The sequence below is a fragment of the Haliotis rufescens genome, unplaced genomic scaffold (genome assembly GCF_023055435.1).
Source record: "Haliotis rufescens isolate VD_foot unplaced genomic scaffold, xgHalRufe1.0.p SCAF_14, whole genome shotgun sequence".
Taxonomy (NCBI): Eukaryota; Metazoa; Mollusca; class Gastropoda; order Lepetellida; family Haliotidae; genus Haliotis; species Haliotis rufescens.
In genome coordinates, this window is record NW_025963824.1 from 2,981,621 (window position 1) to 3,001,243 (window position 19,623).

Consider the following 19,623-nt stretch of genomic DNA (forward strand, 5'->3'; position numbering starts at 1 on the left):
TGATGACATTCACTCTCCTGAATTGTGATGGCATTCGTTATCCTGAATTGTGATTGCTCACTATCCTCAATTGTGTTTGCATTTACTATCAGGAATTGAGATGGCATTCACTATCATGAACTGTGATGGCATTCACTATCATGAACTGTGTTCTCATGCACTATCCTGAATTGTGTTGCCATTCATTTTCCTGAATTGTGATGGCATTCACTATCCTGGAAGGTGATGGCGTTCACTATCCTGAATTGTGATTGCATTTACTCTCCGGGACTGAGTTGGCAATTACTAGCCTGGACTGTCATAATATTCACTACCCTGGACTGTGATGACATTCACTATCAATAATTGTGATGGCATTCAAAAACATGAACTGTGTTGGCATTTACTCTCATGAATTTTGATGGCATTCACTCTAAACAATTGATATGGCATCCACAAACATGCACTGTGTTGCCATTCACTTTCGTGAATTGTGATGGCATTCACTATCCTGGAAGATGATGGCATTCACTACCCTGAACTGTGATGGCATTCACTATCATGAATTATAATGCTAATTCTCTATCCTGGACTGTGTTGGCATTTATTATCCTGAATTGTGATGGCATTCACTATCTTGAACTGTGATGGCATTCACTATCCTTGTCTGTGATGGCATTCATTATCCTGAATTGTAATGGCATTCACTATACTGAACTATGCTGGCATTCCCTATCCTGAATTGTGATGGCATTCACTATCCTGAATTGCGTTGGCATTCACTATCTTGAACTGTGATGACATTCACTATCCAGGACTGTGTTGGCATTCATTATCCTGAATTGTGATGGCATTCATTATCCTGAATTGGGATGGCATTCACTATCTTGAACTGTGATGGCATTCACTATCGTGGACTGTGATGGCATTCATTATCCTGAATTGTAATGGCATTCACTATCCTGAACTGTTTGCTTTCACTATCCTGAATTGTGATGACATTCGCTATCCTGCATTGTGATGGCATTCACTATCCTGGACTGAGATTGCATTCACTATCCTGGACTGAGATTGCATTCACTATCCTGGACTGAGATGGCATTCACTATCCAGGACTGTGTTGGCATTCATTATCCTGAATTGTGATGGCATTCATTATCCTGAATTGGGATGGCATTCACTTTCTTGAACTGTGATGGCATTCACTATCGTGGACTGTGATGGCATTCATTATCCTGAATTGTAATGGCATTCACTATCCTGAACTGTTTGCTTTCACTATCCTGAATTGTGATGACATTCGCTATCCTGCATTGTGATGGCATTCACTATCCTGGACTGAGATTGCATTCACTATCCTGGACTGAGATTGCATTCACTATCCTGGACTGAGATGGCATTCACTATCCAGGACTGTGTTGGCATTCATTATCCTGAATTGTGATGGCATTCATTATCCTGAATTGGGATGGCATTCACTATCTTGAACTGTGATGGCATTCACTATCGTGGACTGTAATGGCATTCACTATCCTGAACTGTTTGCTTTCACTATCCTGAATTGTGATGACATTCGCTATCCTGCATTGTGATGGCATTCACTATCCTGGACTGAGATTGCATTCACTATCCTGGACTGAGATTGCATTCACTATCCTGGACTGAGATGGCATTCACTATCCTGGACTGAGATGGCATTCACTATCCTGGACTGAGAAGGCATTCACTATCCTGGACTGAGATGGCATTCACTATCCTGGACTGAGATGGCATTCACTATCCTGAACTGTGTTGACATTCACTCTCCCGAATTGTCATGGCTTTTACTATCCTGAATTGTGATGTCATTCATTGTCCTGAACTGTCATGATATATTCACTATCCTGAACTGTGTTGGCATTCACTATCCTGAACTGTGATGCTATTCACTATCCTTAATTATCATGGCATTCACTATCCTGAATTATGATGGTATTCACAAACATGAACTGTGTTGGCATTCACTATCCTGCATTTTGGTGGCATTCACTCTCAAGAATTTATATGCCATTCACAAACATGCACTGTGTTGCCATTCACTCTTCTGAATTGTGATGGCATTCACTATCCTGGAAGGTGATGGTGTTCACTACCAATAATTATGATGGCATTCACAAACATGAACTGTGTTGGCCTTCACTATCCTGGACTATGTTGGCCTTCACTATCCTGGACTGAGATGGCATTCACTATCCTGGAATGAGATGGAATTCACTATCCCTGACTGTGATAACATTCACTAGCCTGAACTGTGTTGACATTCAATGTCCTGAATTGTGTTGGCATTTACTATCATGAACTGTGTTGGCATTCACTATCATGAAGTGTTTGCTTTTACTGTCCTGAATAGTGATGGCATTCACTATCCTGAATTGTGATGACATTCACTATCATGAACTGTGTTGGCATTCACTATCCTGAATAGTGATGGCATTCACTATCCCGATTTGTGATAGCATTCGCTACCTTTAAACTGTGGACTGTTATGGCATTCACTATCATGAACTGTGTTCGAAATCACAAACATAAACTGTGATTGCATTCACTATCCCGAATTGTGATGGCATTCACTATCCTGAATTGTGATGGCATTCCCTATCCTGAATTGCGTTGGCATTCACTATCTTGAACTGTGATGACATTCACTATCCAGGACTGTGTTGGCATTCATTATCCTGAATTGTGATGGCATTCATTATCCTGAATTGGGATGGCATTCACTATCTTGAACTGTGATGGCATTCACTATCGTGGACTGTGATGGCATTCATTATCCTGAATTGTAATGGCATTCACTATCCTGAACTGTTTGCTTTCACTCTCCTGAATTGTGATGACATTCGCTATCCTGCATTGTGATGGCATTCACTATCCTGGACTGAGATTGCATTCACTATCCTGGACTGAGATTGCATTCACTATCCTGGACTAAGATGGCATTCACTATCCAGGACTGTGTTGGCATTCATTATCCTGAATTGTGATGGCATTCATTATCCTGAATTGGGATGGCATTCACTATCTTGAACTGTGATGGCATTCACTATCGTGGACTGTGATGGCATTCATTATCCTGAATTGTAATGGCATTCACTATCCTGAACTGTTTGCTTTCACTATCCTGAATTGTGATGACATTCGCTATCCTGCATTGTGATGGCATTCACTATCCTGGACTGAGATCGCATTCAGTATCCTGGACTGAGATTGCATTCACTATCCTGGACTGAGATGGCATTCACTATCCAGGACTGTGTTGGCATTCATTATCCTGAATTGTGATGGCATTCATTATCCTGAATTGGGATGGCATTCACTATCTTGAACTGTGATGGCATTCACTATCGTGGACTGTGATGGCATTCATTATCCTGAATTGTAATGGCATTCACTATCCTGAACTGTTTACTTTCACTATCCTGAATTGTGATGACATTCGCTATCCTGCATTGTGATGGCATTCACTATCCTGGACTGAGATTGCATTCACTATCCTGGACTGAGATTGCATTCACTATCCTGGACTGAGATGGCATTCACTATCCTGGACTGAGATGGCATTCACTATCCTGGACTGAGAAGGCATTCACTATCCTGGACTGAGATGGCATTCACTATCCTGGACTGAGATGGCATTCACTATCCTGAACTGTGTTGACATTCACTCTCCCGAATTGTCATGGCTTTTACTATCCTGAATTGTGATGTCATTCATTGTCCTGAACTGTCATGATATATTCACTATCCTGAACTGTGTTGGCATTCACTATCCTGAACTGTGATGCTATTCACTATCCTTAATTATCATGGCATTCACTATCCTGAATTATGATGGTATTCACAAACATGAACTGTGTTGGCATTCACTATCCTGGATTTTGATGGCATTCACTCTCAAGAATGTATATGCCATTCACAAACATGCACTGTGTTGCCATTCACTCTTCTGAATTGTGATGGCATTCACTATCCTGGAAGGTGATGGTGTTCACTACCAATAATTGTGATGGCATTCACAAACATGAACTGTGTTGGCCTTCACTATCCTGGACTATGTTGGCCTTCACTATCCTGGACTGAGATGGCATTCACTATCCTGGAATGAGATGGCATTCACTATCCCTGACTGTGATAACATTCACTAGCCTGAACTGTGTTGACATTCAATGTCCTGAATTGTGTTGGCATTTACTATCATGAACTGTGTTGGCATTCACTATCATGAAGTGTTTGCTTTTACTGTCCTGAATAGTGATGGCATTCACTATCCTGAATTGTGATGACATTCACTATCATGAACTGTGTTGGCATTCACTATCCTGAATAGTGATGGCATTCACTATCCCGATTTGTGATAGCATTCGCTACCTTTAAACTGTGGACTGTTATGGCATTCACTATCATGAACTGTGTTCGAAATCACAAACATAAACTGTGATTGCATTCACTATCCCGAATTGTGATGGCATTCACTATCCTGAATTGTGATGGCATTCGTTATCAAGAATTGTGTTGGCATGCACAAACATGAACTGTGTTGGCATTCACGATCCCAAATTTTGATGGCATTCACTCTCAAGAATTGACATGGCATTCACAAACATGCACTGTGTTGCCATTCACAATCCTTGACTGTGTTAGCATACACTATCCTGAATTGTGATGGCATTCACTATCACGAACAGTGATGGCATTCACTATACCGAATTGTAATTGCATTTACTTTCATGAACTGTGTTGGAATTGACTATCAATAATTGTGATGGCATTCAAAAACATGAACTGTGTTGGCATTGACTATCAATAATTGTGATGGCATTCAAAAACATAAATTGTGTTGGCATTCACTATCAATAATTGTGATGGCATTCAGAAACATAAATTGTGTTGGCATTCACTATCAATAATTGTGATGGCATTCAGAAACATGAACTGTGATGACATCCACTATCATAAACTGTGTCACTCATGCACTATCCTGAATTGTGATGGCATTCACAATCAAGAATTGTGATGGCATTCACAAACATGAACTGTGTTGGCATTCACTATCCTGAATTTTGATGGCATTCACTCTCAAGAATTGATATGACATTCACAAACATGCACTGTGTTGCCATTCACTATCCTTAATTGTGATGGCATTCACTATCCTGGAAGGTGATTGCATTCACTACCAAGAATTGTGATGGCATTCACAAACATGAACTGTGTTCGCCTTCACTATCCTGGACTATGTTGGCATTCACTATCCTGGACTGATATGGCATTCACTATCCCTGACTGTGATGAAATTCACTAACATGAACGTTGTTGACATTCACTCTCCCGAATTGTGATGGCATTCTCTATCCTGAATGGTGTTGACATTCGCTGTCCTGAATTGTGTTGGCATTTACTATCATGAACTGTGTTGGCATTCACTATCCTGAATTGTGATGGCATACACTATTCCGAATTGTGATGGCATTCGCTATACTGGACTCTGGACTGTGATGGCATTCACTATCATGAACTGTGTTCGAATTCACAAACATAAACTGTGATTGCATTCACTATCCCGAATTGTGATGGCATGCACTATCCTGAATTGTGGTGGCATTCGTTATCAAGAATTGTGATGGCATGCACAAACATGAACTGTGTTGGCATTCACGATCCTGAATTTTGATGGCATTCACTCTCAAGAATTGATATGGCATTCACAAACATGCACTGTGTTGCCATTCACTATCCTGGACTGTGTTAGCATACACTATCCTGAATTGTGATGGCATTCACTATGATGAACTGTCATGGCATTCACTATCCTGGACTATCATGGCATTCATTAGCCTTAATTGTGATGGCATTCACTATCATGGACTGTGATGGCATTCACTATCCTGAATTATTATGGCATTCACTATACCGAATCGCAATTGCATTTACTTTCATGATCTGTGTTGGCACTCATTATCAATAATTGTGATGGGATTCAAAAACATGAACTGTGTTGGCATTCACTATGATTAATTTTGATGGCATTCACGCTGAATAATTTATAGGGCATTCACAACCATGCACTGTGATTGCATTCACTATCATTAAAGGTAATGGAGTTCACTGTCAAGAATTGTGATGGCAATAACAAACATGAACTGTGAGGGCATTTACTTTCCTGAATTGTATTGGCATTGACTATCCTGAATTGTGATGACATTCACTCTCCTGAATTGTGATGGCATTCGTTATCCTGAATTGTGATTGCTCACTATCCTCAATTGTGTTTGCATTTACTATCAGGAATTGAGATGGCATTCACTATCATGAACTGTGATGGCATTCATTATCATGAACTGTGTTCTCATGCACTATCCTGAATTGTGTTGCCATTCATTTTCCTGAATTGTGATGGCATTCACTATCCTGGAAGGTGATGGCGTTCACTATCCTGAATTGTGATTGCATTTACTATCCGGGACTGAGTTGGCAATTACTAGCCTGGACTGTCATAATATTCACTACCCTGGACTGTGATGACATTCACTATCAATAATTGTGATGGCATTCAAAAACATGAACTGTGTTGGCATTTACTCTCATGAATTTTGATGGCATTCACTCTAAACAATTGATATGGCATCCACAAACATGCACTGTGTTGCCATTCACTTTCGTGAATTGTGATGGCATTCACTATCCTGGAAGGTGATGGCGTTCACTATCCTGAATTGTGATGGCGTTCACTATCCTGAATTGTGATGGCATATACTATCCTGGACTGATTTGGCAATAACTAACCTTGACTGTCATAATATTCACTATCCTGGACTGTGATGACATTCACTATCCTGAATTGTGTTGGCATTGACTATCCTGAATTGTGATGACATTTATTATCATGAATTGTAATGGTATTCACAACCTAAATTGTGATGGCATTCGTTATCCTGAATTTTGATGGCATTCACTATCAGGAACTGTGCTGGCATTCACTATCCTGAATTGTGATGGCATTCGTAATCAAGAATTGTGATGGCATTCACAAACATGAACTGCGTTGCCATTCATTATCCTGAATTGTGATGACATTCACTATCAAGAATTGTGATGGCATTCACAAACATGAACTGCGTTGCCATTCATTATCCTGAATTGTGTTGGCATTGACTATCCTGAATTGTGATGACATTCACCATCCTGAATTGTAATGGTATTCACATCCTGATTTGTGATGGCTTTCACATCCTGAATTGTGATGGCTTTCACATCCTGAATTGTGATGGCATCCACACTCCTGAATTGTGATGGCATTAGCTATCCTGAATTGTAATAGCATTTACTATCCTGAATTTTCATGGCATGCACTGTCTTGAATTGTGATGGTATTCACTATCATGAACTGTGTTGGCATTCACTATCCTGAATTGTGATGACATTCACTATCCTGAATTGTGATGTCATTCGCTATCCGAGACTGAGTTAGCATTCACTATGTCGGACTGTGATGGGATTCAATATCCTGGACTGTGATGGGATTCAATACCATGGACTGTGATGGCATTCACTATCCTGGACTGTGATGGCATTCACTATCCTAGACCGTGATGGCATTCACTATCCTGAATAGTGATGGCATTCACTACCCTGAATTATGATTGCATTCACTTTCCTGGACTGTGGTGACATTTACTCTCATGAACTGTGTTGGCATTCACTATCTTGAATTGTGACGGCATTCACTATCCTGAATTGTAATGACATTTACTATGAGGAACTGTGTTGGCATTCAATATCCAGGACTATGATGGCATTCACTATAATGAATTGTGAATGTCATCACTATCATGAACTGTGTTAGTATTCAATATCCGGGACAGTGCTGAGATTCACTATCCTGGACTGTTCTGGCATTCACTATCCTGGGCTGTGTTGGCATTCACTATCCTGGACTGTGATTGGATTCACTATCATGGACTGTGATGGCATTCACTATCCTGGACTGTGATGGCATTCACTATCCTAGACCGTGATGGCATTCACTATCCTGGACTGTGATGGCATTCACTATCCTGGACTGTGATGGCATTCACTATCCTGGACTGTGATGGCATTCACTATCCTGGACTGTGATGGCATTCACTATCCTGGGCTGTGTTGGCATTCACTATCCTGGGCTGTGTTGGCATTCACTATCCTAGACCGTGATGGCATTCACTATCATGAATAGTGATGGCATTCACAATCATGAACTATGTTGGTATCCACAATCCTGGACTGTGTTTGCAGTTGATATCATGAATTGTGATGGAATTCACTCTCTTGAATTGTGATGGCATTCACTATCATGGGCTATGATGGCATTCACTATCCTGGACTGTGATGGCATTCACTATCCTGGACTGTGATGGGATTCACTATCATGGACTGTGATGGCATTCACTATCCTGGACTGTGATGGCATTCACTATCCTAGACCGTGATGGCATTCACTATCATGAATAGTGATGGCATTCACTACCCTGAATTATGATTGCATTCACTTTCCTGGACTGTGGTGACATTTACTCTCATGAACTGTGTTGGCATTCAATATCATGAAATGTGATGGCACTCACTGTCATGAACTGTGTTGTCATTCATTATCTTGAATTGTGACGGCATTCACTATCCTGAATTGTAATGACATTTACTATGAGGAACTGTGTTGGCATTCAATATCCAGGACTTTGATGGCATTCACTATAATGAATTGTGAATGTCATCACTAACATGAACTGTGTTAGCATTCACTATCCTGGGCTGTGTTGGCATTCACTATCCTCGAATGTGTTGACATTCACTGTCATGAACTGTGTTGGCATTCACAATCATGAACTATGTTGGTATTCACTATCCTGGACTGTGCTTGCAGTCACTATCATGAATTGTGCTTGCATTCACTCTCCTGAATTGTGATGGCATTCACTATCCTGGACTGTGATGGCATTCACTATCCTGGACTGTGATGTCATTCACTATCCTGGACTTTGATGGCATTCACACTCCTGAATTGTGATGGCATTCACTATCATGAATTGTGATGGCATTCTCTCTCCTGAATTGTGATGGCATTCACTATCCTGGACTATGATGTCATTCACTATCCTGGACGGTTTTTGGCATTCACTATCCTGAACTGTGTTGACATTTACTGTCATGAACTGTGATGGCATTCACAATCATGAACTGTGTTGGTATTCACTTTAATGGACTGTGTTGACATTCACTACCCTGGGCTGTGATGGAATTCACTATCCTAGACTGTGATGGCATTCACTATCCTGAATAGTGATGGCATTCACTACCCTGAATTATGATTGCATTCACTTTCCTGGAATGTTATGACATTAAGTCTCCTGCACTGTGTTGGCATTCACTATCCTGATTTGTGATGGCACTCACTGTCATGAACTGTGTTGTCATTCACTATCTTGAATTGTGACGGCATTCACTATCCTGAATTGTAATGACATTTACTATGAGGAACTGTGTTGGCATTCAATATCCAGGACTTTGATGGCATTCACTATACCGAATTGTGAATGTCATCACTATCATGAACTGTGTTTGCAATCACTATCCTGAATTGTGATGATATTCATTATCATGAACTGTGTTTCCATTAATTATTCTAAACAGTAATCGCATTCACTATCCTGGAATGTGTTGACATTCACTCTCGTGTATTGGCATTCACAGTTATGAACTGTGTTTTATTCAGTATGATGACTTCACTATCCTGGACTCAGATGGCATTCTCTATCCTGAATTGTGATGGCATTCACTTTTTAAGCTGTGTTGGCATTCAATAGCCTGAATTGTGAATGCATTCGCTATACTGAATTGTGATGGCATACATTATCCTGAACTGTAATGGCATTTACTGTCCTGAATTGTGATGGCATTCACTCTCCTGGATTGTGTTGGCATTCGCTATCCTGAATTGTGATGGCTTTCCCTTTCCTAAACTGTGATGACATTCACTATCATAAACTGTGTTTGCATTCAGCATCATGGACTGTGATAGCATTCACTATTCTGGGCTGTGATGGCATTCACTATCCTGAATTGTGATGGCATTTACTATCATGAACTGTGTTGGCATTCTCTATCCTGAATTGTGATGACATTTACTATCATGAACTGTGTTGGCATTCTCTATCCTGAATTGTGACGGCATTTACAATAATGAACTGTGATGGCATTCACTATTCTGGGCTATGTTGGCATTATGTATCCTGAATTGTGATGGCATTTACTATCATGAACTGTGATGGCATTTACTATCATGAACTGTGATGGCATTCACTATCATGAACTGTGATGGCATTCACTGTCATGAAATGTGTTGGCATTCACTCTCAAGAAATATGTTGGCATTCACTATCATGAACTGTGATGGCATTCACTATCATGAACTGTGTTGGCATTCACTATCCTGAATTTTGATGGCATTCACAATCATAAACTGTGTTTATGTTTTCTATCCTGAATTGTGTTGGCATTCACTCTCAAGAACTATGTTGGCATTCACTATCATGAACTTTGTTGGCATTCTCTATCCTGAATTTTGTTGGCATTCACTTTCCTGAATTGGGATTGGAGTGTCCTCCCGCTGACAACTTAGAGTAAGCTTCATTAAGTGCTAATTGACTTGGCACAAATTGGACTCAGCAGCATCAACAGTAGGTCAAAGGATGGATTAAAATTGAAATTAATAAAAGCACTCAACCCAACGAGGTGAGGAGACAGTAGTCGATCATATGTGTCATGGCTGTCGTACTAGTATTCGATTGATTAACACAGTCACCTTCGAAGTCACTCAGATATTACATTGACATCTGGACCCATCTATTTAATTTATTGTGTATATGTTCTGATTCTTGGCTTGTCTTGGGTGCATCCGTCCCAGGTTCTGGCTCAGCTTGACTGACATCCCAGCTCTCTCTCCTGTTGACTCTCTGTAGAGGAAGAAGGAATGTGTCAAGCTCAGCTTCAGTGACTCTTGTGTGTGCTTGTGGTGCATTTCTTGTTGGCTCAGCAATCTCCAGGCATTCACCTCAGTTATAACAACATTTGTAAAAACTGGTCAACCTGTACTTGTGTAACATACGAGAAAAGTTCATCCATCTTCTAGTTTCCTATTTGCATGCAGTGGGTTGTCCTTCTTGTACTGACTACGATATTTCACAACAAATTTTGGTAGTGACAATATGGGTCATAAACAGGAGAATGTAGGATTCTATCAAACTAATTCCGGATCCTGACTCAACTAAGGACAACAACTGTGACATCTGGACCCGGTTGCAAATGTTGACTCTTAGAAAGCAAATAGTATGCTGCAGATTATCTCAAACTGTTGTCACTGTTGTGACCGATTTCCTTATTTGTGAGCAGAACACAAGCGAATCTGAAACCTTTAAATATGAAACCAACATTTGGGGCGGAGCGCGGGCAATGCTCGTAACTGGCACGATTTGTGTTTTTATACATAATGTGCATAGTCAGTATACATTAACTGAGGTACACTAAAGATTTCTCCAAACGATAATGCACTGCAAAATAGCATTGCCCCTTGTATAGGGTTTCAAGTGATGCGTAGAGGTTTCACGCCAATGTGGTTTCATGTGGCAAGTATCATGTATTATGAATAAACAATGTAATAAGTGAGATGAAATGGGCTAAAACGTCGCGTTCAAGATTATTGCACTCATATGGCTTGTACCAGTCCTGAATAATGCCGATTTTAGTGCTAGCCCACAGTTACCATTAGACAAAAAGGGACCCAACTACCGTTACCTGAACATATTGCCGCTCCGTGCCGTCATGGTCAGTTAAGCCATGCCTCTGCAACTCGCCTAGTCATCGGAGTTTCTCTAAGTCAATGAGTGAGGAGTCTGACGACTGGTCCTCCAAGCTTCCCCCACGAGCAATCATATACCAGCACACACACACACACACACACACACACACACACACACACACACACACACACACAGACACAGACACACACACACACACACACACACACACACACACACACACAGGGATGAACACAACACAAGGTTTGATACTCAATTAAGTTTACTAAGTTTCAGTCCAACAAGACAGGGTAGGCTGTTCAAAGAGTGGGTAAACAGGGTGAACAGGGAGATAGCGATTTGCTTCTGTCATCTGCAAAGCTCACACTACTCTCCTGATGTTAAAAGTATTTTTTTAAATTGTTCGAGTCTGACCTGTCTTTGTCACATGTCTTGACACATTAATTAAATACCATATCAGATCATAAACTCACGTTTGTGTCATGGTTGAAAGATACTGTGAACTCTTGACCGATTAATCACTGTGTTTTGTTTCTGCATGTTCAAAATATGTGAATTCATAATTAACTTTAAACTGTAACCAAGGAAATAATACAAAACTATTGTATTGAGCTATATCTCCATCATTACCAGCGTTAACATTTATACAAGAACATTGTACTGATTAAGGAATGACACGTCATCATCACATATTTACATTCACATTTAAGTACTGAATACATACTCTTAAAAAATGGATGGATCATGAGATGAATATGTTAAAAACAAGTGTTGACGACAAAAGACCTATGCAAGATCGTTAATGTCTTTTCAGTTGTGATTACTTGATTTTTGTATAAACGAGCTATTCGTAGTCGGCAACTATTGTATTGAGCTTTATTACCCACATGGTGAAGATACAGGTGGTAAGATAATAAATCCGTACGTCACACGTGTGCCGTACAAGGTTGACCTTGTTTTATTCGTTTTGATTGGATAACCGTGACTTCTGTCACACCCGGACTACTTTCTTCTTCCTTTTTATTTGCAACCACAAGGCAGAACTGAAGAAATAAATGAGAATGAGAGATATTTACAAACACTTTATTAAACTAAACAAAATGGTCACAGGCATCAAATTCATTTGCATTCTATATAAGTTATGCATAGAGCTTCTACAAACATTATATAATCGAGCGATATCCATTTACAATGTACGACTACCGATCAATAGAGCAAGGGCCCCCATGAGCGTGACGCACCTGACCACTTTCGTAACTTTCAATTTGATTTAACGTAAAGGGATAAGCGTTGTGTAATGAAGTATGTTTAAACTATCTGGACAGATATTTAGCCTTTCTTTGGATGATCCGGTTGTGCCATCAGTGTCCCCTTCGAAGCGTATTTTGTGGCGCTGTTTCGGGAGATGTTGTTCATGAATGAACGTACCCGACTGCACTACCACATCACCAAAAGTGAACAGTTCCGATAAAAATAATTCGAAAGCTCCGTGGAAGTGCGCCTGACTTCTGATTTTGTGCCCCAAAACATCCCAAATGTGAACAATAACATTCCCTATCTCTATCGTAAAACGCTGTGAGTAGGCCTAGATCACGGTTGTCTTTTCATATTCCGGTGGTGACCTTGCCCTTCGATCGTTCAAAGCTGTCACTGACATGCAAGCAGACTTGAGTTTGTTGATTTTCACGTCTTCAGTACAGGGTGGTACAGTTAACATGAATGTCTTTGGCGAACACTCTGATTTCCCTCTTCCAAAATGGTACGATGATATAAATTCTGCTGATAGATCAAGGAAACCGAACCATTTTGACTGCACAGACGGGACACCGGCAGTGCGAGTGACCGACTGTTAGTCCAAAGCGCGGCGCTAATGTGACTTTTCAAATTTTCATAAAGGTGTCCTTCGTACTAACAACATGGCGCTTGAATTACCTTAAGTTGAAAAATTTCGTCCATAAGGATCTTGAGCATCGGTGCTGTTTTGTTTGCAAACATAACTGCAGGGGCATGTTGTTTATGCGTATGCATAGACATGTCAACAATGCCAATATTTGGGCATATATGAATATTCATGCGCAACCAGATTTTGCAACCGGTTTCAGTTTTGTCGGTCAACTAACGAAAGTTGTAATGTATTTACACTTAAATATATATTTAATGTGGGTACTTTCATCTCGCTTTCGCTCTGTCAGATACTATAGAAAGTCCACTTGTTACGTTAAAATGGTATCTAACGAGAATGAGTGTAGTATTCTCTATATATCACCATCATTACCAACGTTAACATTTATACAAGAACATTGAACTGCTTAAGGAATGACACGTCATCATGACATATTTACATTTACATTTAAGTACTGAACACATACTCTTAAAAAAATGTAGGGGATCATGAGATGAATATGTTAATACAAGTATTAGAACAAAGACAAGTGTTGACGACAAAAGTGGAGTGGAAAGGTTAACAAAGTTAACAAAGTTAACATACTAAAACTAAGCAATGTCCTTTTTTATCCTTTCATAAAAAACATCTGCATCGTCTTGGTCTAAACGTCGAAATCTATCAATCTTTTACAAGTGAAACGAGGCATAAACTGTGGAAATGAAATCGAAGTCTGGAAAAAATGAAACATTCGACCCACCATAAACACAGAAAGCAAAATCTAAACAAATCAATGAAACAATACCAAAATTGAAACAAATAAATTGATTCTGGCAAATAGCAACCATTGTTGGTAAAATGCAGAATGTGAAATTCAACATGTCAACTGCTCTCTGAAATAAATGTATTTACAAAATGTCCTTATAATTATGTACTCATTGATGACGTAAACACACGCTTGCATCCATATGGTTATGAAACTAACCCAAACCCGGACATAACCCAATTGATACCAAAAGTGAGGTTAAGTACGGATAAAAATAAAAATTATCTGTCTCAAAAAACCTTGAGAAGGTAGAAGGTGACAATCACATCGATCGACAAAACTCAGTCACAGGCTTGTTCATAAAACGACTGTACTCTTCCTGCCAATGGTAGTATTATGACAGCTGAGGCTTATACAGGTTAGGATTGATTAACAGTACCCCCCGCGTCTGTCTTTGTCTGAAAACCCTCATTACTAATATATATTGACAGAATGATAAAATTACACACCATTTTGTATACAAAATGGGATACCTCACTTTCCATATTGAACGCCATATAGTAATCACCAGGTAGTCATTGTGATTACGATTTTCCTCTTTCTCAATGCTGCTTTTGTCTATGTTAATGTCTGTCAGATTGTGCAACATTTGGTGACTGACTGCAGTTAATTTGACAAAAACAAAACAAAATACAAAATCCTTTGTAGACGAAGCATGCTGTGGTCACAGTGTATCACTCTTCGATTGGGGGTACATAGTTCACTACTGTTTCCGGCCGCTCAACAAGAACCGGTCGCACGAGGTGAGTGTACGTGTTCTCGTCAACACCTGACTCCTCTGACGTAGCAGCATCATTGTCTGCACTATCGCAGTCTGGTGCAAAGCAATCAGCCAGAACAGGCATGACAGGGGCAGCTCCAGCTACCGAGTCGTCTCCTCTTATCCCTGGCAGCTCACACACGATGTCAACATCTTCGTCTCTGATTTCACAGTAGTCCGGGGGTACCTGGTCCTCATGACTTGGTGCTTCATGTGGAATAATTCCCTGTATTTTGTGCTGTCTGTGAATAAGAAAAAAACCGCATAAATCAACCTTTATGGTGGCGTCATGTAAATAATCAAATTTGCACCACCTATTATGATCGGCGTCCCTCATCATTCCAGGCTACTGAATGTCAAGAATTCCAGCTTGATAAGCATTGGTTACTTGGGATCTAGATCTCTTCTAAACGATAATTCCCACAGGACAAGTGCATAAGTACATAATTTTATGGTACAAGTGGCATGGTTATGTGTTAAGAAACCAGTTAAACCATGCACATATCTATTTTAATTAAAGTAGTTGTTGATTATATCTATTTACTGTACTCACTTAAAAGTTCTTAAATGTTTGCAGTAGACGGGTGATAAGGCCAGCAGGATGATCACTACAAAAAGTGAAAAGGCTGCTGATAGTCCAATCTTCAGGTCAACAATGTCGCTGTCACTATCACCTGTAAAATGATATGTAGAAGCTTATTCAATAGGGGCAGTTTTCAAATAGGCATCAAAGGACACATGTATGGGAACACCATCAAAACCCTCGAAGGACAAGGTAAATATACTGAACAATAAAAGTTCCTGCGACATTGAATAAGATTTTAAGCAAAGTTATGTTTTTTACCAAATTTGAAACAATTTCGGTTTGCAACAGATAAGACTCCTGTAAGTGTTCAAATGGTTTAATTTGCCATACTGACTTCAGAACATGCCTGATTTCATAAAAAAAACCAACATGAAAATGCCCAAACGTCAATTTACAAATCAATACCGTGTTTTCACCACCTCTGGTTGCGATGCGACCGCTTCCATGGGCTAGTGGTAGAGCGTCCGCCCGGAGAGCAGAAGATCCGCGGTTCGATCCCCGGCCGCGTCATACCAAAAGATGTTATAAGATGGTACTTGTTGTTACCCAGCCTGGCACTCGGCATTAAGGGGCTAAAACAAGGACTGGTCGGCTCGGAGTCAGTATACTGTGTCTGAGTGGGGTATTCATGTTAAACTGCGGCATGGTATCTTAGTGAGCTAGCACTATCAATCGGAATCAGTCCGGACTAGCACAAGCAGCCACACAAACACACACACGTACATGCACCTCGCTATATAAGTGCAATAATCTTGGACGCGACGTTAAACCCCATTTCACCTCACCATCTGGTTGGGATGCAAGCAACACATCTTCATCTCATGGAATGGACCAGGCGTCGCAAAAAGTCCTGTGGGATATCTGTCCATATCTGCTGGAGCATGTTTCAAAGTTCCTGGAGTGTCTGTGGAACACGTGGTTGACGTTGAAGACGCCGTTCCATCTCATCCCACATGTGCTCGATTGGTGAGAGATAATGGGGAGCGAGCCGGTCAGGGGATGACATTCACTTTGTTTTGTTGAAGAGAATCCTGAACAAGTTGAGCAATATATGGCCAGGCGTTGCCATGTTAAAAGGTAATGCCTGGGCCATGATGACGCCAAAACCGGTAAAACAACAGGGCCGATGATTTCGTCGCGGTAGCGCTGTCCATTGAGATTTCCCTCTACTATTATCAAACGGGTTATACCGAACCCCATACAATAATGCTGCCGCCCCCAAACCGATCTTCTTCCATGACACAATGATTAACTAACGTTCACCTCGACGTCGGTACACTCGAATCCGTCCATCGCTGTGGCTGAGATGAAAACGAGCCTCGTCAGTGAAAAGAACTTGTCCCCACTGCATGGCCGTCCACTGTAGACGCTGTCTGCACCACTGTCTGGTCGGGTCTGGTGCGGCGACAATCCCTGCACATCTGAGGCGACGACGTTCGGTTTTTGAAGATATTTGTTGAAGGCCAGGGATGCTTCTTGCAGTCACTGTTGCTGGCTGGAATCGATTTCGTAGTTGTGTTGTTCAAATCCAGTTGTCTTTGGTTAAGCATGGTCTGCCACTCCGAGGATGGTATCTGACTGCATTCGTCTGTTGCCAACGTTGCCATAAACACCAAATGGTGTTTCTGTGGACGTTAAATTGTCTTGCAACATCACGTTGACTCGATCATGCTTCAAGCATACCAATGGCTCGCAGACGCTCATTTTCGGACAGGCGTGGCATTTCGTAATGTTGAATAATTGCGTAATTTTGTTGTTTATCTGAGTGGTTGTTGTCAGCACGATGCTAAACAATGCATATAGAATCCCTTCAACGCACATGTTTTTATACCCATTCTTTGGTAGTGAAATGCATGGGGATTGCATAAAAGTCATCTTTTGCATGGAATACATGCTTTTCTGTAGCAGTTGCGTTTTTGTGACTTGATTCCATACATGTACTACAGTATATGAAAACCAAACTGACTTGATTGAAAAATACACTAAAATATTGGTGTCAGAGGAACTTTTGCTGTTGAGTATAATATAACACATTCAACTGAACTGATTCAACGAGGAACAATAATAGAGTTATAATTACCTTGGTTGCAATGTTCCACTCTAAGACATTCCGCTATAGAACAGTTGAACGTACAGCTAGAATCACACCTGCGTCCAGTCAGGTGGCAGCCTATGGTGCAGGTACCAGTCTTCTGATCACAGACACCATCAAAACAAACTTCACACGTGTGCTGGCAGAGTCCACCATAAAAGCCACGTGTACATCCGTCCGTACACTTCCCGCTGTCCGAGTGGCACATGTTGTGAAGGCAGTTGACAGGGCAGGGTTTACAGTCTCTGCCGAAGTGTCCAGGTATACAACCATCTACACAGTCACCTGTAGACTTGCATCGTTTATTGGCGCAGTAAGGACTGCATGGAGAAGAGCACTGTTGACCATGCCAGCCCTCTTCACACCCGTGGATACAATCCCCACTAGCTCTGTGACAGTCACGTAAACCAGCGTTGGATGTCTGTAGAGGCTTGCTGGTAGAAACGTTAGGACTTGGTCCACAATTTTCACTGCACTTCTCGTCACAGAAAATGCTGTAAAATCCAGGAAGACAGCCCTCTGCGCATCCATGTTCACAGGTCCCCAGGCAATGATCACAGGAATAAGCACAGTTTGGACCGAAATATCCTGGGTGGCATTCCTTGCACAATCCTGTAATCGTGTTGCAGGACTTACATCTACTTGAACAAGTCTTACATCCAGTCCCGTAGTAAGAGTCAACACATCCAGACATACAGGAGGAGCCCAGCTGACAATATCCTCCATCACAACCACCTGGACATGCTGTACAGGTACCTCCTGGACTGCCACAGCGTACGTTGCACCCAGGACCTTGATATCCAGAGACACACCCCTTAGTGCAAGCACCTGCGCCAGAGCTTGACAACTGACAAGAGTGATTTCTACAGTTCTTGCTGCATACTGAAGTGCACATGTGATCAAAATACCCAGTGTCACAGTCTGTGAGGCAACGTCGTGTACTTCTGTCACAGTCGGAACAGTGCTGGTTGTCCCTGCACTGGTCGCCTGAAATGGAAAGGAGTACAATATTATTGCAACTATGGCATAAACTGTGTCACCTGAACCCTTTAATAAGAGGACATGTCACATTAACAGCATACAATGACTTCTAATTCAAGAAGGCAACAATATGTTGTTACCATACCACATTTAAGAATATGCGAGCAGTGACTTTGTTACGTTGGGCTACATTTTAAGACAAATTCTGTACACGAACCACTGACTGAGATGTACCAAATCAATTTTGCTGATAAGAGAATGCGAGCAGATAAGAAGATGAGATTACAAGCTAGAACTCTTACCTTTTGAAGAAATTATCAGATATGTCATACAAATGCACTTCAACAGTGCCATGTTGTGTTCTGAAAGCTCAACACAACATGACAACATACAGTTGTGTGTTGTTACTGTAAGCTGTGCCACACTGTCCAGTGTATAACTGGGTTTGTATGTGTGAAGTTGTTTTGTCCTTATTAGCAGTCAGTGACTCACTGTCTAGCAAATTAGTTTAAGGCAATTGTTTTCTTTTCCTCCTCAGCAGGAAAAAAATATATGTTTCTAATATGAGTACACATATTATGCTCAATACATAAGGATGGTCTTTGTATCTATTTCGAAGATTAACCCACACA

General features: G+C 40.8%; 3 protein-coding genes across 3 annotated transcripts in view; 2 read left to right on the plus strand and 1 right to left on the minus strand.

The window, feature by feature from the left end:
- LOC124122347 overlaps window positions 1–19,623 on the plus strand; it is a 377,435-nt gene that overhangs the window by 152,515 nt on the left and 205,297 nt on the right. The gene's annotated exons all lie outside the window — the stretch shown is intronic.
- LOC125379331 (scavenger receptor class F member 2-like) overlaps window positions 1–19,623 on the plus strand; it is a 30,448-nt gene that overhangs the window by 5,337 nt on the left and 5,488 nt on the right. The gene's annotated exons all lie outside the window — the stretch shown is intronic.
- LOC125379291 lies at window positions 15,247–18,218 on the minus strand. Its single transcript, XM_048395562.1, has 3 exons — window positions 17,999–18,218; window positions 15,886–16,006; window positions 15,247–15,574 (listed from the first exon to the last, which is right to left on the minus strand). Exons 1-3 carry the CDS (start codon window positions 18,216–18,218, stop codon window positions 15,247–15,249), a joined length of 669 nt encoding a protein of 222 aa, XP_048251519.1.